General features: G+C 46.3%; 1 protein-coding gene across 1 annotated transcript in view; it reads right to left on the bottom strand.

Annotated features, from left to right (window-relative positions):
• The window catches only part of LOC146356194 (uncharacterized), a 49,093-nt gene that overhangs the window by 8,726 nt on the left and 18,688 nt on the right, over positions 1-21,679 (bottom strand). Inside the window, exons 11-16 of the mRNA XM_084830036.1 lie at positions 20,475-21,142; positions 12,653-12,716; positions 11,747-11,959; positions 3,678-3,813; positions 2,863-2,895; positions 227-345 (exon numbers count right to left, since the gene is read on the bottom strand). Coding sequence (XP_084686162.1) covers positions 227-345; positions 2,863-2,895; positions 3,678-3,813; positions 11,747-11,959; positions 12,653-12,716; positions 20,475-21,142 — 1,233 coding nt within the window. The remainder of the gene's footprint in view (positions 1-226; positions 346-2,862; positions 2,896-3,677; positions 3,814-11,746; positions 11,960-12,652; positions 12,717-20,474; positions 21,143-21,679) is intronic.

Below are 21,679 nucleotides of genomic sequence, written 5' to 3'. Positions count from 1 at the left end.
GGGGGGGAGGGGGAGGGGGAGGAGCAAGAGCAGCTGGTGACCATGGCAGTGAGCAGGAGGACTCACTGAGGGAAGGGGCCCATGAGGGTGTCTTGCTCAAGGGCCCTCAGAGACCAGCCGCCGGCACTGCCTGGTGTTCAGAACACTGGGGAAAGAGGCCCCGTTTCCATGAGCATCCTGCCTTCAGGCTGGCCACCCACCTGGTAGCATGAGGAAATCCCCCTACCTGAACCACGTCTCCTGCAATCGTTTCCATTCCACCTTGTTTCGGAAGAAACACTCCCAAGCCAGACAGAGGAGTTGTTCTGGAGTCTTTGAGTGGTGACTTGAGATGAAATGGAGAAGCTGCGGGGGGGGGGGGAGCACTGAACAATAAAAGTCGCACCCCATTTCTCCTTCCCAGTGTTTACAAGCATATTGTTAGCAGCAGTAAAGCACAGTGCTAATAGCAGAAAACTACCTCAGAATGTGACTAGACAGCCGCAGGAATAACCGAAGAAAGCCCTCATTTGCATCCAATCTGGAGGATGGTGGAATTAATTAGCTAATTCTACGCAACTCTATGTCATCTTTTGTCCGGTTTTTTTGTGATGCCTTTCCTTGTTTTTGACAACGCGTAAGTGGCCAGCCGACTAGTAGCAGAGTTGTTCTCAAATCACCTCTTCCATTCTTAAAATACTACTTCTCTTGTAACCCTTTGAATGGATTCGATCTCCGAGGAAGACCTCCGGAAGAACTTCCATCGCCATCTGTTAAGAACTCCATTTTCTTTCCGTGTCCTAGTAGGCTGTAAGTCTCCATCTTGGAAGGCTGAGGCTGCACATAATGATGCTCCACCTGTGTGTGTGTTATCTCAGGATGTCTCTAGCCCCAAGGTCAGAACAGGCCCACCTCATGGGACTGAGCGATCCCAGCTCTCTCCCGCCTCCCCAGGGCCTGGGAAAGTTGTTCCAGCCAGCCTGTGATCGACTAACAAGGATCTCCTTGGAGGTGTAAGGGGCTTGAACATATAATCAGGGGGGTGCCGCTGCCCGTTGTCTTCGGCTCCGTTTTGCCTTTGCTTTGGACTCCAAGGCTCATGGTTTGAGTGTCCTATTTGCCCTGTCCTATCTGAAGACCCAGGCTTAGGTACATATGGCAGGTCTAGGACGTTTTGTTATTTTTGCCTTGAAGCACTGTTTCCAAGTGTTACTTTGGTTCTTGTATGTCTTTTATTCCCCTTTCCCTCTCGTAAATAAATGTACCGCCTACTATTGTTAGCTGTCTGTGTGAGTCATTCTGAATTGCCTCAGTACTAAATCCAGGGTCTTGCTCTTGTTTGCTGCTACTGTTTAAGGCTTCAGGCCTAAGCCTTAGAAATGGAGAGTGCTAGTTAGGTCCCTCTTTCCTAAGCCTTAGGGGTGGCATGTAAACTCTGAGGGTCCCCTGGCTCAGGCTGAGTTGGATGTAATGGGTGGCGCCAGCCTACCTTGCTGGGCTGGTGGTCAGCCTGAGTAATCTTTTGTCCCTGCCTACACTGCTGGGAACTAACAGCATCCATCAAAGGAAATGAGGGTTCCAAGTCATTTGATAGTTTCTTTTCTTGATAGTTTCTTTTCTTGGCCCTGGGGGACACTTTTAAACTAGGGGTTGTCAATCTGGAGCGCTCCAGAAATTTTGCACTACTGTTTTGGATCCTGGGAGAATTGGAAACTTGTAAAATGTGCTTATACTGGTTTTTTCCACCATGCCTTCCACTTAGATAAATATGACATTTTGATATTAACTGTTAGATTGGGAGGAACTTGGGTTTTACTATGTTAACAATATGCTTGCTATTATTTCTATTATACTTTTAGTGATTATAATTTATGTGTATTTAGGGATATCTGTGATCTGGCTGGGTGACCAGCCAGATGGGTGATTAATAAATTTAATAAATAAAAAATAATAAATAAATCTGCTTGATCGTAATGAAAGCATGTTATTCTCTTAAGACTGTTTCAATAGTAAATATATATATCCCTTAATACTAAATTTGTGTTGTCTGGCTTGAGAGAAGCTTCAGGGACCATGTATTAATTCTTGACACCCAAAACACTCAGTAAGGCTCTGTAAATCTAGCACTGAATGGGGTCTGTCTGTAAAGTCGCTGTATTGTCTCTTGGTCAGGTAAATCTCAGAAACATCCGTTCAAGTAAGGGAAACAAGCTAGTCAGATGGAGCGAGGAGAGATTACTTGTGTAAATGGCCAGAGATTGTGGGAGTTGTAGTCCAAAACATCTGGAGGGCACCAGGTTGCCTAAACCATATCATTCCATGATTGTCATCTGACACGTACTCCATCAAGAGCTGAGCTCACTAGGATCTCCTGGGAATTATCTTCCTCCTAGGGATGTCGGAGAAATCCACAACAGAAAAAAATGAGTTTGGATTTTTATGAATCTGACCTGTGGATTCCTCAGCTGACTGGCTTTTCCTGTTGGGTGGATTCCACAGACTTGCGGACCATTTTCCTAACCTTTGGGAATTTTGTGCAAATTTTGTCAAAGAAAAATACGCAATTTAAAAAAAAAAAACAGCCAAAAATGTGCATTTCCCCCATAGGCTATAGACTGAAAATGTGCCTTGGGGAGAATTTGTGCATTTTTACATACAAAGATTAGCACAAATTTGCATTTGCACAAATTTGCATCTGCACAAACTCAGAAACTAGAACAAATCCAATTCAGTTGATGGGCAAACAACAAAATGAAAGGTGCCTGACAATCCGCAAAACACAGACAGAACAGATTTTACACAATCCGTACATCTTTACTTCCGCCCAGGATATTTTACCTGAGATGAAACAAATCTTTGGCCCTGTCAGAGCCAGAGACATACCTGTGAGCGTCCTCAGCTCCAGCTGCAGCAACTCTAAAATAGAGATGGGTTAGGGGAAAACAAGAGAGAATCCGGGGCTTCAAATGTGGAAGAAATGCATCCAGTTTTTTTTAAATCAAGTTTTTATCCCACCATACCTGTAAGGGCCTCAGGTATACGGCCTCAGATAAGGATCCTGGCCCCACCCTCCCACCTATTTTACCCTAAGAACAAGCCTGTAAGGTAGGTTAGGCCCACAGAGAATCACTGGCTCAAAGTGGCCCAGTGAGTTTCATGGCCAAGCTGGGATTCCCCATTCTTAGTCCAACGCGCTAACCCAGCCTTCCTCAAACGGCTGCTCTTCAGATGCCTCGGATTTAGACTCCCATCAGCCCCAGCCAGCATGGCCACTGGTCAGGATGGCTGGGAGTTGTAGTTCAAAACACTTAGAAGGTTCAAGGTTCAGGAAGGCTTTGCTAACCACTAGACCACACTGTCTCTGCGAACTGGTGGTCAAGGATACCCTGTTGGCTGCCTGTGATGGGCTCCTCTCAAAGCAAGGAAAAGTGGGCTCTCTTTCACTAGAGGTATTTAAGCAGAGGCTGGAAGGCCACCTGTCCGGGATAATAATAATCTTGTATTGTGAGGAGGGGGTTGGACTAGATGATCTCTGAGGCACTTTTAAGCTCTAAAATCCTAGGATTCTAAGAAGGCACTTATATAATGGGAAAGAGCAACTGCCTGCAACATCTCGGACCCGCATGTCTGTGGCATCGCTAAAGAGACGATGGAGCCCAACCCCAACCCAGAGGAAATCCCGTGAGGCTCCCGCTTACCTCTGAAGCTGCTCAGCACCTCATCCAGGATGGGCCTCCTCTCTAAGAAGTGGCAAAGTCTCAGCTCCACCTCCAGAAAGCTGTCTTGCACCTTTGGAGATGCAGCATCTTCCCTACTTCTGGAGCCAGCGGCAACCTAGGAGGATAGAAAAGAGGGAGGACTTGAGAAAAAAGTCAAGAGCAGTTTGCTGCTTTTTAATGATGTGCAAAAACCAGCTGACTCCCTCATTTATTTGTTTTATTTAAAATATTTCTTGGCCGCTGTGATGAAACCCCTCCTCTCTTCATCCAGCCTATGGTCCCTCAAGTGGGGGGGGGGTCATCTTTGCTTCCACCTAGGCAGATTATTCCCACCCACCTCAGGTTTCTGCCTTTAACCACCTTTCTTATCCTCCTTTTTTTCTCCTAGAGTATAATTGTGTGTGTGTGAGTTGTGCCCTTTTTAAACTTCTCCCTAGGTTAAGCATAAGTATCGTGATGAAGACTTCAGTACAGATTCGATGTAAAAGAATCAAAAACTCAACATTAAAAAAACTAAGATCATGGCATCTGGCCCCATCACTTCCTGGCATATAGAAGGGGAAGAAATGGAAGCTGTGACAGATTTTACTTTCTTGGGCTCCAAGATCACCGCAGACGGTGACTGCAGCCATGAAATTAAAAGACGCTTGCTCCTTGGGAGGAAAGCTATGGCAAACCTAGACAGCATAGTAAGAAGCAGAGACATCACCTTGCCGACAAAGGTCCGTATCATCAAAGCTATGGTTTTCCCAGTAGTAATGTATGGCTGTGAGGGCTGGACTATAAGGAAGGCTGAGCGCCGAAGAATTGATGCTTTCGAACTGTGGTGCTGGAGAAGACTCTTATGAGTCCCGTGGACTGCAAGGAGGTCCAATCAGTCAATCCTAAAGGAAATCAACCCTGAGTGCTCATTGGAAGGACAGATACTGAAGCTGAAGCTCAAATATTTTGGCCACCTAATGCGAAGAGAAAACTCTCTGGAAAAGACCCTGATGCTGGGAAAGACTGAAGGCAAAAGGAGAAGGGGACGGCAGAGGATGAGATGGCTAGATAGCATCACGGATGCAATGAATATGAACTTGAGCACGCTCCGGGAGAGAGCGCAGGACAGGAAGGCCTGGCGTGCTATGGTCCATGGGGTCACGAAGAGTCGGACACGACTGAACAACATCCATTATTATACAGACTCAACTTTAAAAGATTTCTCTTACTCTACCCTATGCTAAACTAAGGCCTAAAACTACTAACCACCTCCCCCTACCCTCAGGAGATGTTTTATCCAACAGACCAAATCCCTCTCTTCGTTCTCATCCCTCTTCTGTCCTCTAGCTCCCTCTTTTAACTCCCTCTAACTCCCCCTCCCATCAGCATTCTCACTGACCAGTCACCTGTCCCCAGGCACTCAGCCACTCATACCCTTCCATACATTCTCACGCACCTACCAGGCAACCTACAATGTATGGAGAAGCTATAAACCCTTTACACTGTGTTTACACAAATAAAATCATGGGGCGCTTCTGCCACATCTCCCCCCTCCTCTATTTTTAACACGGAGCACGGTACTTGGCTCGACAGTACTGTGGGTAGTGTTAATGCTGGAAAGAAATGTCATAATTTTACAAAACAAACAGTTCATTAAAGTCCTTTTCTTCGGTTCCTTTTCGCAAACAACCTGGAAAAAAAAAAACATGTGGAGAAAAAAAACATTCCTCCCACTGTCAACCAAAACATACCAACTTTTCACCAAACAAGTCTGTCCCCTGCAAGATAAATTGTCTTTTGTTGCTCCATAAGTCTCTTGCGTGACTCACACCTAAAGAATTTCCTTTTCATCTGGGTGGTTCTCAGTGCTCCTGCTCTCCTTGGTCTTCTCTGGCTCCCAGGTTGGTGACTGCACTCAGTTTGCAACCACGTTCCCTTCCGAAGTTCCTTGCCTCGACAGCCATCAGCAATCAGGTTGTTTTTGCCGGCTCTATGTTGGAATTCTGTCTGGAATTCTTGTAAGGCCCATAACCAACGCTGGAACAGTTGGTTTTGGTTTTTCATGGATTAGAGCCAAAGTAAAGCTCAGTGGTCAGTTTGAATTATAAATTTATGTCCCCATACATAAGGGTGCACTTTGCTAAGGACCAAACTATCACAAGACGTTCTTTTTTAACGTCACCCAACACCTTCCTATTGACTCTGTATGCTGTAGTTCTAACAGGCAGATGATCTCAGGTGTTAATAGTGTGACTAATCAGATTAGTCCAACCTGGCTTAGAACTAAACAAGTGAGCATATTTTTGAAGAAGCAGTATGGTGGCAGAACACACTCCTTCAGGTATTTCAGTAGCCCATTTGATTTGTTCTATCCCCCCTTCTTCGTTACCACCTTGTAAGAAATCTGTTGCAGGATGGATTTCATCCTCTGGAACTACTGATAAATTATAAACGGAAGGCTCTCTGGAAAAATACGGCTTGAGCGTGTTCACATGCACTAACTTAAATTTCCCTCCTCCAGTTTTGCTCACTATTGTTTTGCTCAGGGGGTCTCTTATCTCTTACTACGCAGGGACCTTCCCAAGTGGCTTCCGGTTTGTTGTTTATTTGGTCAGTCGCTTCCGACTCTTCGTGACTTCATGGACCAGCCCACGCTGGTTCTGGGCGCCACACTTTAAGAAAGATGCAGACAAACTGGAGAGGGTTCAGAGGAGGGCAACAAAGATGATCAGAGGACTGGAAACAAAGCCCTATGAAGAAAGACTGAAAGAACTGGGCACATTCAGCCTTGAGAAGCGAAGACTGAGGGGAGATAGGATAGTGCTCTTCAAGTACTTGAAAGGTTGTCACAGAGAAGAAGGCCAGGATCTGTTCTTGATCATCCCAGAGTGCAGGACATGGAATAATGGGCTCAAGTTACAGGAAGCCAGATTCCGGCTGAACATCAGGAAAAACTTCCTGACTGTTAGAGCAATACGACAATGGAACCAATGACCTAGGGAGGTGGTGGGCTCTCCCACACTGGAGGCATTCAAGATGAGGCTGGACAGCCATCTGTCAGGGATGCTCTGACTTGGATTCCCGCACTGAGCAGGGGGTTGGACACGATGGCCTTGAGGGCCCCTTCCAACCCTACTATTCTATGATTCTATGATTCTATGCCAGAGCTTCCTGTCGGTTGTCGCCACCCCCAGCTCCCCCAAGGTCGAGTCCGTCACTTCCAGAATATCATCCATCCATCTTGCCCTTGGTCGGCCCCTCCTCCTTTTGCCTTCCACTTTCCCTAGCATCAGCATCTTCTCCAGGGTATCCTGTCTTCTCATGATGTGGTCAAAGTACTTCAGTTTTGCCTTTAATATCATTCCCTCAATTGAGCAGTCTGGCTTTATTTCCTGGAGTATGGACTGGTTTGATCTTCTTGTAGTCCAAGGCACTCTCAGAATTTTCCTCCAGCACCACAGTTCGTTGGTAGGTCTAGGTTAAAAGACCATTACTTTGTCCCCTATTTCAAAATTTTGAGACCTGGCTTTCTGGTCATACCAGAGTTTCTGTTTACACTGGGCTTTAGCTAGATTTTCCTGAGCCATATTCATGGTCTCTTTTAACTTTCCCTGAAAACCTAGCATATACTGAACTACAGAGGGTTGCTGCTCCTGGAACACCCCTTCCCAGTTTTCTTGCATAATAACTAAAGGGCCCCTCACCTTTCTCCCAAACATGAGTTCAAAAGGGGAAAATCTGATGGGTTCCAATGGCGAAAAATAGACAGGGCAATCGCTTGTCCCAGTCTGGTGGGCGTTTGCCAACAAATGATTTCATCATAGTTTTTAAAGTCCCATTAAAAAGTTCAACAAGACCATTACTTTGTGGATGGTAGGCTGTTGTTGTAATATGTTTCACCCCATAGCACTTCCATAGATATTTCATGACTCAGACAGGAAAACAGTCCTGCTGTCCAAAAGTAATTCGTATGGAAAACCCAAGCGCATGAAAATCTTTAATAAGGCTTCAGTCACCGATAACGCATCTACTTTTCTTAATGACTCTGCATCAGGAAAACGTGTAGCAAAATCCACAATTCTCGGGATATTTTTTTTTCCAACTTGTGTTGGTTTTGTGAACGGCCCTACAATGTCCATGGATGTGTGATAAAAGGGCTGTCCTATCAGAGGTAAAGGGTGCAAGGGTGCTCCTCTCTCCTTTTCCCACCCTCTGACAAACTTCACACGACTTGCAGAAATCTGTGACTTGCCTTGAAAATTGTGGCCAAAAGAAATTAGTTAGCAAACATTTTCACGTTTTGCCCATTCCCGTATGAATGCTAAAACTGCTAAAACTGGTTCATGTGCCATACGTATTAATTATTCTCTAAACTCGTGAGGCATAATCAACTCAATATGTTATATTGATCATAATCATGCCTCAATATGTTCTTCCCCCTTTAAAGGTTTCTAGATTCTATATAAAAGGCCATTTCCCCAAACATTCTTTTCATTTTGGGAATCACTAGGTGCTGTTTCATCTTGAACTTTAAGTAACTGCAAACTGGGGTCAGTCAGTATAGCGTTTTAAACTCTTCTGTTGGAATAGGCAACTGGCTCTCAAGATCTCTTCTAACAGTTGTCACGCTGGGGCTGCTAGGCAACAGCTGAACTGCCTCACTGCTCTGCACTGTGTTTCTAAACAGATCTGAGACCCCCTCTTCACCAGAAATATTTGATTTTGTAACTTCTTTCTTTTGAGACCTAGTATTTACAAATACTTTCTTTCTGGGACACAAAATTTCCATCCCCATTAAGAAAGAATCTTCTTGATGTGGATTAACTCCCACCTCACACAGCTTTTCAGCGTCATGCCATTTTACATGAACCTGTGCCGTTCTAAGTTCATTTAATTCCCCACATATACCCTTAATATGAACTTTATGAGGTAAATAATTTTCCTCTGACACCAAATCAGGTCGAATCAGAGAAACCACAATGGCTAAGCACTCCTGTCCACTTATTGTGACACTTTCTTTTAATGAGGAGTCAAACTCAGGTAGATATTCAAATTTAATTATGCTGCATTGAGCAGGCTTACTGTTTCTTTCTTTCCTCACACTTTCTAGCTGTACTCTTCTCACAGAAGAGGCTTTATCTTTTTGTGTGTCCAGTTCAGGACAAGCTGGTTTTATGTGTCCACTTTTACTACAGTTATAACACGTTTTCTCTAAAGCCCCAAGCACTGAAGTAAATTTGGGCTTTCTGTCACTTTTGGGTGAGCCTATTTTATTCTTTGCGAAGAGAAAACTCTCTGGAAAAGACCCTGATGCTGGGAAAGACTGAAGGCAAAAGGAGAAGGGGACGGCAGAGGATGAGATGGCTAGATAGCATCACCGATGCAATGAATATGAATTTAAGCACACTCCGGGAGAGAGCGGAGGACAGGAAGGCCTGGCGTGATATGGTCCATGGGGTCACGAAGAGTCGGACATGACTGAACGACTGAACAACAACAACAACAACAATTTTATTCTTATCTTTTTCAAAGTCCTTTTTAAATCCTCTGGTATTATGTACATTTTTATGCGAGACTACTTTGCTGTATTTCCCATATATGCCCGTGCCCCTCTTGAGAGCTAAATGATCAGCAATTTCTGATGCCCCTTTTATTGTCTTTGGAGCCTTATTCCTGACCAAAAGTCTAATTTCACTACTACTGCCTCATATTAATCAAAGCTCACAGTTTCTTCAGCTGGGAAGCTAATCTATACTTCTGATAACTCTTCCTTCACAAGTCCTGGAATGCATTTCATAAAATCATTTATATTAACACCCCATAATAGTGCAGCTTTTTCAAAAGTATTAAAAAAAACCCGTGGGTCTTCCCCAATTACATATGGAGAAAAATCTTTAGGGGATAATTTAGGAGGTCTGGCTTCGTCCTCAGTTCTCCTTTTATCCTCCTTCAGCATTTTCTCTTTCTCCAGTTTAATTTTCCAATTCCACCTCTTAGTCTTTTTCTTTTAATTCTGTTTCTCTCCGTCATAACTCTGCCTCCCTCAGATGCATCTCTGCCCTCAGTTTTTCCAGTTCAAATTCCAAATACTGAGGTGACATTTCTCCAAGAGCAGGTCTGACTGGATTTACCTCAGCCTCTCTTGTCCCACTAGCATATAAGTGTCCTATGAACATAAATAGAAACTCATCCACCATTTTTCCTTCAAAGGGCAAATTGAGGCTTTTACATCTCTCTATAAGCCTTTCTTTAAGGTTAAAACATCTATCTTGAAGAGAAACCCAAATCTTAAAGGATTTCTGACAGGCAGTCTTAACTTTGAACTACTATATTGCTCTAGCTCCCACAGTACAGTTCCCCAGCAGCCTTCTTTCTCCCCTGACAGGGGAACATTTTAACTTAGCCTTTTGTCAAGGGCTTCTCTTAGCACACACTGTCCCCCACGTGAAGTCACAATATACTCTCGTGACCACTTGTGTGGTAATAAAACACATTCCCAATGCCGCCACCACCTGTGACAAAACCCCTCCTCTCTTCACCCAGCCTACAGTCCCTCAAGATGCGGGGGGGTCATCTTTGCTTCCACCTAAGCAAATTATTCCCACCCACCTCAGGTTTCTGCCTTTAACCACCTTTCTTATCCTCCTTTTTTTCTGTGTGTGTGTGTGTGTGAAAGTTGTGTGTGAGTGTGAGTTGTGCCCTTTTTAAACTTCTCCCTAGTTAAGTATAAATAGCGTGATGAAGACTTCAGTACAGATTCGATGTAAAAGAATCAAAATAATGTATTTATATTATTATACAGACTGAACTTTAAAAGATTTCTCTTACCCTAGCCTATGCTAAACTAAAGCCTAAAACTACTAACCACCTCTCCCTATCCTCAGGAGATGTTTTATCTAAGAGACCAAATCCCTCTCTTCCTTCTCATCCCTCTTCTGTCTTCAAACTGCCCCTCTTAACTCATTCTAAGGCTGCAACCCTATGCATGTTTAGACAGAAAAAAGTCCTACAATTCCCAGTATCCTCCAGCAAGCCATGCTGGCTAGGGAATGCTGGGAGTTGTAGCACTTTCTTCTGTCTAAACATGCATAGGGTTGCTCCCTAACTCACCCTAACTCCCCCTCCATTCAGCATTCTCACTGACCAGTCACCTGGCCCCAGGCACTAGCCACTCACACCCCTTCCATACATTCTCACACACACACCAGACAACCTTCAACATATGGAGAAGCTATAAACCTTTAACACTGTGTTTGCACAAATAAAACCATGAGGCGCCTCCGCCACAGCCTCCTTTCAGGACAAAAGCTCTCCCAAGGCGGCGTACAACAATAAAACAGATAAAACCAATACAATATTAAAGACAATAAAACAGTAGGAGCACAATAAAAACAGCAATAAAAATAAAAACCAACAACAAAACCAGCAATAAAAACAGCAATATAAATAAAAACACACAACAAAGCCAGCAATAAAAACAGCAACAACATCACATCAGGAGAAGGCCAGAGTAAAATAATACGTTTTCAAGGACTCCTGCCTAACGATATGGTGCTTTTTTAATATTAGGTTCCTCTTCATCCTGAGACAGATGAGGTTATCATACTCTAGTATCTGTCCAAATAAGTTAGGGATGGGCAACTCTGGGTGGTTCTGGGATCATCCCCCCACCCCATGTGCCATACTCGGAAAAATAATAATATTAATAATAATAACAACAACAACAACAACAACAGGTGTTTTGCTGCCAAAATTTGGTAGCACTAAAAGGGTTAAATTTAACTTGTTTGCAAACTGAATTTGATCCTTGTCAGCTCCATAGCAGCCACGGTGCTAAAAGGGTCCAATTTAGCTTACAATTTGTTTTTATAATGTTTGTCAGCCTGCGAGCTTCGGCTGTAGGGAAACTCACAAATTGAATAAACAAATATACATTGTAACTATACAATGTACAAATATACAAATACTATGTTGTTTTTATTTGCACAGGGAAATTTATTTCCATGGGCAACTAACTGCTGGGAAAGGCCTCCCCTGATCTTACAATTGGATTAGACAAGTCTCACCTGTGGGAATCGGAGCTGGTTGTTCAACCCTCTGTTCTTGGAGGGCACATGGATCTCTGGAGAAGCTCCAGACAGTCCCTCCTCTCGTCGCCTAACAATGTCTCCGGCTAGCTCTTCCAGACATTTTAACAAGTGCCGTTTCTGATCTTCCAGAAACCCACCAAGTTCTTTCCACTGCTGGACAATGTTTTCCCTCTCGGCTTCTGTCTTCCTCTGTGGGCAAATAAAAAACGGAGAATGAAACGCACCCCAACGTGACACCCATCAGTCGTGTCCGACTCTTCGTGACCCCATGGACCATAGCACACCAGGCCTTCCTGTCCTCCGCTCTCTCCCGGAGTGTGCTCAAGTCCATATTCATTGCATCGGTGATGCTATCTAGCCATCTCATCCTCTGCCGTCCCCTTCTCCTTTTGCCTTCAATCTTTCCCAGCATCAGGGTCTTTTCCAGGGAGTTTTCTCTTCGCATTAGGTGGCCAAAATATTTGAGCTTCAGCTTCAGTATCTGTGACACCCATTACTTGGAAGTAAATCCAATTAATTTTTTTAAACAGCACTTGCTTCCAATAAACTTTGATAGCATTTTCAGACATCACCATGCCCTGTGGCAATGAGTTCCACAGTTCAACTACATTTTACATTGGGGTGTCGAATCTGTGAATTCAATTTCAGAGGAACTCTTGGGGGTTGCATTTGAGCTTCTATCATCTAGCAACCTGCTGGGTTTCTATGCTGGGCACGGAAGAGACACAGCGCTCCATCCTTGCTCCGCCAGCTTCCAAAGCAGCATGTAGTCGCCTACATGCAATTCCTAGTCACCTGTGGTGATCAGGCTCATGCTTAAATATGAGGCTGGATTATACATAGTCACAGTAGTAAGAGGAAGGCCTACCAGCAGTTCCTCACTTGTTCTTTGCCACTTTTCAGCACCTTCTCTTGGTCTCCTTGGACACGACAGGGGCTCCTGCATCTGTTAGAAGCGAAACAAACGATACTCCTCAGTACAGAGGTGCAACAATGGGGAAGCTTTCTCTGTTGAATCTCTGCCCTGCCATGTACTGGTTAAAGGCACAGTATCCCTTCCAGAAGAAAACAACTGGCAAACCTAGCAATCAGGACCTGACTTCTCTTACCTTTCTTCCATCTCTGAACAGTCACATTTTCTCCGGAGGGAAGCATTACTTTAGGGGGAAAAAATTAATATTCAGGTTCAAGGGGAGGGAGAAGGATGAAAAGTTCCAATCCTTTCCCAAATTGTCATTCATGATCAGCACCGATCATCCATTTCCATAGTCATGACCAGCACCAATCACTCACTTGCTTTATAGGAAGGAAAGTCTATTTTCCAGTACTTGCCCTGGACAAATTGTCTCTGATTTGCTACTGGGGGAGATATTGGGGATGCTTTTTTTAAAAAAAAAATTGTTAGTGTGTACACAAATATTGATTAGTAATCTTCAAGTTTCAGCTCTCTTTCCTGGGCACCTAGATGCCAAGTCTCAGTGCAATGAATCAGATTTTTACATCTCCATAAGAATAAAACACAGCTATTCACTTATACAGGTGAAAGTAAAGGGGTGCATTTGAGGACACCATTAGGGCGTGTGTTAAATCTGTTCCCTGCTCATGATGACAACAGCCATTTAAGAATCAATGATGTTCCTATCGGCATAGCCCTGTCCTGGGTTTGTTGGTCACACTAAAGTGTGACAGAGTTTTGGGAGAGTGTAGCATATATACACACACAGAGGTAGCCTTGGAAAAGCAATTCATTCTCCTTTTTTAGAGGTTTTTAAGCAGAGGCCAGATGGCTCGCTTATCTGGGATGTTGTAGCAGCCATTTTCCTGCATTGGGAAGGGATTCGACTAGGTGACCTTTTAAGGTGCCTTCCAACGCTATGATTCTCTATGACAGCCAAGGCTGGTGGCTCCAATTTCGGTGGGGCTATGAATCCATTCTGGGTTTTAGTTAGAACCAGCCAGAACTCTGAAGGAGCTATCTAAGGTGCTGGACACATTTGCCCACTTTACCTCTCTGTTTCTTCCCTGCCTAGCCTCCCACCTTGCTCTTTCTCTTCACTCCGCCCGTTTCCCTTGCTTTCTCTTCTTGTCTGCTGAACAGTTAATCAGTGGCAGGTTCAGGAACAGGAAGAAGAACCTGGAGTCCTAATGTTTTCAATTTTTTATTTCAATGTTTTTTGAAGAGGGCAGGGAGTGAAGAGTTGTGCAGGCACCACTGGAAGTTCTTGTGGGCACCGCATTGGGGATCCCTGTAAGGGAATCGCCATCCTGAGAGACGGCTGACTGTAGCGCCTCCCGGGATGCCAGCTGCTGCAAATACAGCTGCAGTCTGGCCAGGGCATGTCGGGGTAGGGATAAGTGGGCACCTGTCAAGGCCCACACTCCTGCAGGGGGCACAATGCCAAAATGCTCATCCTTCTTGCTGTCACTGGCCCGCTCACCTGCCTTCTCTGAGCGATGACAGTGGAGACCTTCTTTCACTCAGCCCTGAAGCTCACTGGGTGATTTTGGGTGAGTCGCTAACACTCAGCCTAGCCTACCTCATAGGGTTGTTGTGTGAATAAAATGGAGAAGAGAAGGAGGAGGATCACATAAGCAACCTTGGGCTGCTTGGAGGAAAAGCAGGGAAATAACTAGAATAAAACTTGTAGCTGACACTGAGTCCAGGCCCTCCTTTTGGAATGTCCTGGACAGAAGAACTTTTTGGACCTTAATCAACAAAAAACCCTTTCTGGATTAAAAAAAAAAAAAAGTTTATCAAACTTTTCTTGATAAAAATGACCCAAAATACTGCCAAGGGGAAATCACATTGCAGCCATCTGTCCTCCAGATGTGTTGGACTACAACTCCCATCATATGGGACAAACTGGTCTGCCTGCCCCTCCACCCTGCAAGGTAGATCAGGCTGCAAAACTCCCCTTTCGCCTACTTTCCACTACAGCTGTGCCGCCACTCTTCCCCTCATGTCCTGCCCACAGGAAGAGACAGACTCACGGGTTTTCTATTTGGAGGAGGATAGGGCCGTTTTAGAGCTTCCTTTAAACTCTTTGACAACCTGGTTAGCATGTTTGCCAAACAGTCCCATACATAGGTGAGGCCCAATTTTCAAGCCAGGCCACAGAATCAAATCAACTCCAGTTTCTAATCCAATCACTTTATTATTTAATTTATTTACAACATATGTTTACCGCTTTCCATCCAAAACAGATTCTGGAGGGGAGAACACAAGAAGTACAACAGTAAAAAAGATAAAATATTAAAACACCATATTAACATTTTTAAAAACAGAATGCCATTAAAAACTGTGGCTTGTCATTCAAGGACTGCTTCCTGGTACATAGCTGTTTTCAGGAGGTGCCAGAAGCAACACAGTGTTGGCGCCTGCCTGATCCCCAGAGGCAGGGAGTTGCACAGAAAAGGAGCCACCACACTGAAGGCTCTTCTGGGTGGACTCCAATCAGACCACAGGTCCATGTGGAACCACCAGGACCATTATCCTCCTGAAGACATTGTTATTTCAAGAGGCCTTCCTTGAGTGACCAGCTGTGGTTATTAAATTCAGAATCTGTTTCTTTTGAAATGCTTTGTTTTAATATGGTGTTTTATTCTTTTATCTTGTTTGAGACATTATATCTCAACCTGTTAGTCCTGACCCACTACTTGCTTTATTGTCCATTTATGACAATATTGGTAGAAAAATAATGTATAAGGGCTTGTTAAACTTGTTAGCAGCGGCCCATTTAGACATTACTCAGCATTGAAAGTCAACTGCAGGTTTCACTTTACAAGCTTGACTATCCAAGATTTGGCAAATAGCTGTGGCAGGCCATCTGACGCAACATAGCAGACTTCTTCGAGGAATTAGCAAAAGGGACTGCTTGGTCTCCCGTCTTTGTGTTTGTGAAAAGAGGTGTTCCTGAACTAGGGATGTACGAAAGTCACTTACCTTTTCGACGGAGTGATTTGCAGTGGGGGGGAGGCACTCTGCACCTCCCCCCAAAATCCTAATCCGGCTGGCTCCACAGAGATTCCGCAGAGCCGCTGGCCAGGGCCGCCCGCAGCCGGACATCCGGCCACTGGGCAGTCTTCCGGAAAAAAAAAAAACAGCGTACGCAAATGACAGCAGCTACGGCGGCCACCATTTGCATTCCCTTCTTTTCGCTGTTTTAGCCTACGTAAATATTTACATAAGCTATTACGGCGAAAAAAAGGGGAACGCAAATAACGCCCACTATGCTATTTGTGTTCCCCTTTTTTTCACCGTAATATTTACGTAGGCTAAAACAGCGAAAAAAAGGGAACGCAAACGGTGGCAGCCGTAGCCGTCGCCATTTGCGTACGCTGTGGGTTTTTAAAAAATACTTACGTAGCCTATCACAGCAGCCTGGCTGGACACAAATGGCGGCCGCTACAGCGGCCACCATTTGAGTCCGCAGCAGCTGGCCAAGAGACCAGCTGCCACCGCTGGAGCCACCACCGCTGGAACATCCGCCCCAGGTAAGCTTCGTCCTGGGGGGGATTCCGCGGGGGGGGGCATTCCACCACGGGTTTCAGGGGGCTGAATGCCAGTGCATTCAGCCTCACTGAAATCCGTGGCGGAATTTTCCGCCATTCCAATCCTGAACACACGCCCCCAGAGGCCCAAAAGTCCTTTTGGAGGGATTTAGTTTATTGAATTTGTTGGTACCATAGAATATCTTTAAATTCCAAAGCTGAAATTCAATTATTTTTTGTGAGTGTGCATTGTATTTATATTTTTATGTGATGACTTTATCATCTGTTGTATAATAAAAATTTATAAATTAAAAAAAAAACTATCTTGTTGTTCACTGCTCCGAAACCTTTGATGTAGAGAGGTATATACACATTGTAAGTAAATAAATAAATACGTTTACAATATGCTGCATAATAAAAAATTATAAATTTCAAAAAACGTTTATCTTGTTCACCGCTCTGAAACCTTTGATGTGGAGCGGTATATAAACATTGTTAAGTCAGTAAGTCAGTCAGTCAGTAAGTAAATAAAATTACTGGTTATTACAGAACCAAGCCCCTTCATGGATCACTGCCTTGTTGTGGCGAAGGGGCTTGCGTAACTCAGTGAAGCCATAAGCTATGCCGTGCAGGGCCACCCAAGACGGACAGGTCATGGCAGAGAGTTCTGACAAAATGTGGTCCATTGGAGAAGGAAATGGCAACCCACTCCAGTATTCTTGCCAAGAAAACCCCATGGAACGTATCACAAGGCTAAAAGAGATGATGCCGGAAGATGAGCCCCTCAGGTCGGAAGGTGTCCAATATGCTACTGGGGAAGAGCAGAGGGTATTTCCAAGTAGCGCCAGAAAGAGTGAAGCGGCTGGGCCAAACCCGAAAGGACACTCAGCTGTGGATGTGTCTGGTGGTGAAAAGAAAGTCCGATGCTGTAAAGAACAATATTGTTTAGGAACCTGGAATGTCAGATCAATGAATCAAGGTAAGCTGGAGGTGGTCAAACATGAGATGGCAAGATTGAACATCGACATCTTGGGAATCAGCGAACTAAAATGGACAGGCATGGGCGAATTTAATTCAGGTGACCATCATATCTACTATTGTGGGCAAGAATCCCTTAGAAGAAATGGAGTAGCACTCATAGTCAACAAAAGGGTGGGAAAAGCAGTATTGGGGTACAATCTTAAAAATGATAGAATGATCTCAGTACGAATCCAAGGCAAACCATTCAACATCACAGTAATTCAAGTCTATGCCCCAACCACTGAGGCCGAAGAAGCTGAGGTTGATCGGTTCTATGAAGACCTACAACACCTTCTAGAACTAACACCAAAAAAAGATGTCCTCTTCATCATAGGGGATTGGAATGCTAAAGTAGGAAGTAAGAAATCACCGGGATAACAGGCAGGCATGGCCTTGGTGTACAAAATGAAGCAGGACAAAAGCTAATCGAGTTTTGCCAAGAGAACATGCTGATCATAGCAAACACTCTTTTCCAACAGCACAAGAGGCGACTCTACACATGGACGTCACCAGATGGTCAATATCGAAATCAGATTGATTATGTCCTTTGCAGCCAACGATGGAGAAGCTCCATACAGTCAGTAAAAACAAGACCTGGAGCTGACTGTGGCTCAGATCATGAGCTGCTTCTTGCAAAATTTCGTCTTAAATTGAAGAACGTTGGGAAAACCACTAAACCATTCAGGTATGACCTCAATCATATCCCTGATGAATATACAGTGGAGGTGAGGAATAGATTTCAGGGATTAGACCTGATAGACAGAGTGCCTGAGGAACTATGGACGGAGGTCCGTAACATTGTTCAGGAGGCAGCAACGAAATCCATCCCAAAGAAAAAGAAATGCAAGAAAGCCAAGTGGCTGTCTGATGAGGCTTTACAAGTAGCTGAGGAAAGAAGGGAAGCGAAAAGCAAGGGAGAAAGGGGAAGATATACCCAACTGAATGCAGAGTTCCAGAGAATAGCAAGGAGAGACAAGAAGGCCTTCTGAAATGAACAATGCAAAGAAATCGAGGAAAACAACAGAATGGGAAAGACTAGAGATCTCTTCAAGAAAATTGGAGATCTCAAGGGAACGTTTTGTGCAAAGACGGGCATGATCAAGGACAAAGAAGGCAGGGACCTAACAGAAGCAGATGAGATTAAGAAGAGGTGGCAAGAATACACAGAAGAACTATACAGGAAAGATCTGAATGTCCCTGATAGCCATGATAGTGCGGTCACTGAACTTGAGCCGGACATCCTCGAGAGTGAAGTCAAGTGGGCCTTAGGAAGCATTAGTAACAACAAAGCTAGCGGAGATGACAGTATTCCAGCCGAGCTATTTAAAATCCTAAAAGATGATGCTGTTAAAGTGCTGCATTCAATATGCCAACAAATCTGGAACACTCAACAGTGGCCACAAGACTGGAAAAGGTCAGTTTACATTCCAATTCCAAAGAAGGGCAACGCCAAAGAGTGTTCAAACTACCGCACAATTGCGCTCATTTCACATGCCAGCAAGGTGATGCTCAAAATCCTACAAGCTAGGCTTCAGCAGTATGTGAACCGAGAACTACCGGAAGTACAAGCTGGGTTTCGAAGAGGCAGAGGAACTAGAGATCAAATCGCCAACATTCGCTGCATCATGGAGAAAGCAAGAGAATTCCAGAAAAACGTCTATTTCTGCTTCATTGACTACGCTAAAGCCTTTGATTGTGTGGATCACAACAAACTGTGGCAAATTCTTAAAGTGATGGGAGTACCAGACCACCTTACCTGTCTCCTGAGAAACCTGTACGAGGGTCAAGAAGCAACAGTCAGAACCAGACATGGAACAACCGATTGGTTCAAAATTGGGAAAGGAGTACGACAAGGCTGCATATTGTCACCCTGCTTATTTAACTTATATGCAGAGTACATCATGAGAAATGCCGGGTTGGATGAATCAGAGGTCGGAATTAAGATTGCTGGGAGAATTATCAACAACCTCCGATATGCAGACGATACCACCCTAATGGCAGAAAGCGAAGAGGATCTAAAGAGCCTCTTGTTGAGGGTGAAAGAGGAGAGTGCAAAAGCTGGTTTGAAACTCAACATTAAAAAAACTAAGATCATGGCATCTGGCCCCATCACTTCCTGGCATATAGAAGGGGAAGAAATGGAAGCAGTGACAGATTTTACTTTCTTGGGTTCCAAGATCACCGCAGACGGTGACTGTAGCCATGAAATTAAAAGACGCTTGCTCCTTGGGAGGAAAGCTATGGCCAACCTAGACAGCATGGTAAGAAGCAGAGACATCACCTTGCCGACAAAGGTCCGTCTAATCAAAGCTATGGTTTTCCCAGTAGTAATGTATGGCTGTGAGAGCTGGACTATAAGGAAGGCTGAGCGCCGAAGAATTGATGCTTTCGAACTGTGGTGCTGGAGAAGACTCTTACGAGTCCCCTGGACTGCAAGGAGGTCAAATCAGTCCATCCTAAAGGAAATCAACCCTGAGTGCTCATTGGAAGGACAGATAATGAAGCTGAAGCTCCAATATTTTGGCCACCTAATGCGAAGAGAAAACTCCCTGGAAAAGACCCTGATGCTGGGAAAGACTGAAGGCAAAAGGAGAAGGGGACGGCAGAGGATGAGATGGCTAGATAGCATCACGGATGCAATGAATATGAACTTGAGCACGCTCCGGGAGAGAGCGCAGGACAGGAAGGCCTGGCGTGCTATGGTCCATGGGGTCACGAAGAGTCGGACACGACTGAACGACTGAACAACAACAACAACAACAGAACCAAGCAGAGAGAGCCACTGACCATGCTGGCTGGGAATGATGGGGAGTTGTCGTCCAACCATTCTGGAAGGACCACGTATGGAAAAGAACGGCAGATATAACATGCGGTGCTACCTCCAGTTTGGGGGCGGGGGGGATTGCTTTGGAGAAGACGCCCTCCACGGTCCCCCTCCCCCAGTGAACCCACCTTCTCACCGCCATCGCCCTTGCTCCCCCCCCCGCCCCTTGCTCGCTCGGCGGCCGGAGAGCGGCCGGGCGAGTCGCCCGTGGCGTCTGCGGCTCCTCCTTCTCGCCGCCCGCTGGCCGGGGCCAGAGCGAGAGGCGGGGGAGCAAGCAGGCGGCCACGGCGAGGAGGCGGCGCGAGCGCAGGGGGCTGTGCGGGCCCTCGGCAAGCGCCCCCCCGGATGACGGGCCCGGCGCTCACTCACCCGGGCAGGTCCCGGGGCCGCCATTCCTCCAGGCTGCGTGATGCGGGCGGGGGACGGGGGGCTCCGGGCTCGCCGACGCGGCTGGGCGGGCCGCGCGGCTCGGCGGAGAGGGCTCGGGAGGAGGCCGCGCGGCTCAGCGGCCGCAGAGGAGCTCTTCCCGCGCCCGGAGGAGGCAGCCCGCGCCGGAGCCCGGGCGCTCGCCGACAGCGCACAGCCCTCGGCCTCGGCGCGGGGGGCAGCGGCGCGGGCGCGGGGGGAAGCCGCGGGTCTCGATGCGAGCGCGGCAAACCGCGTCCGAGGGGAGGCTCCGGCCGCTGCTCGTCCACGCGCCCGTCCTCCCCGCCGTGCAGCCCCGGGAAAGCCGGCCCCGTCAGCGAGCGCGAGAGGGGGCCGGGGGCGCCGCCGCCGCCGCCTCCTCGGGCTCTCTGGGCCACCTCGGGAGCCCTCTGGCGGGCGCAGAGCGAGGCGGGAGCCGGGCGGCCGGCGGCAAGCCCGCTGGGGCCGGGAGCGGAGGAAAGACAAAGCCGCTGGCCCTCGTGGCCACGTGCTCCCTCCGGCCCCGGAGGCCGTGTGCCGCCGGGCCCCAGCCGCTGGGGCACGCGGGCGGGGGGGTGCTGTTGTACTCGTGTCCCGCTAGTGGGCTTCCGTGGGCGGCTGGTGGCCGCGGTCTGAACAGAATGCCGGACTAGATGGGCCCGTGGTCTGATCCGGCAGGCCTCCCCGATGTTCTAAATCTCCTGGGACTCCGTTGCGGATTTCTCTTGACATCCCTAGTCCCAAAACGATCCCTCTGGACTGGGACCCCACTGTTGCCGGCCCTCCACTGGGAAAATTGCCCATTTCTTCCCACTCTCAGCTTTCTACTCTTTAATCAGTCATTGATCCAGAAGAGGACCTCCTCTCTTATTCCATTACTGCTAAGTTCGCCCAGTAACAGAAGCAGTAAGCCTACAGTATATGTACCAGTTGCTGGGGAACATGGGTGGGAGGGTGCTGTTGCACTCATTTTTAGCTGCAAATTATTGGTTTCAATTTATTTATTACTGCATTTATATCCTGCCTTTTTTCCCCTTGCAAGGAACCCAAGATGGCTTACATGGTCTCCTCCTCTCCATTTTATCCTCAGAATAACCCTGTGAGGTAGGTCAGGCTGAGAGTCAGCAACAGGCCCAAAGTCACCCAGTCAGCTTCAGGGCTGACTGGGG

This window comes from Heloderma suspectum, chromosome 2 (assembly GCF_057233095.1).
Source record: "Heloderma suspectum isolate Gila_16-S chromosome 2, 16-S_ref, whole genome shotgun sequence".
In the NCBI taxonomy this organism is placed as follows: Eukaryota; Metazoa; Chordata; class Lepidosauria; order Squamata; family Helodermatidae; genus Heloderma; species Heloderma suspectum.
The sequence above is the reverse complement of the archived record's forward strand: the minus strand, read 5'-3'. Positions and strand labels throughout refer to the sequence as shown.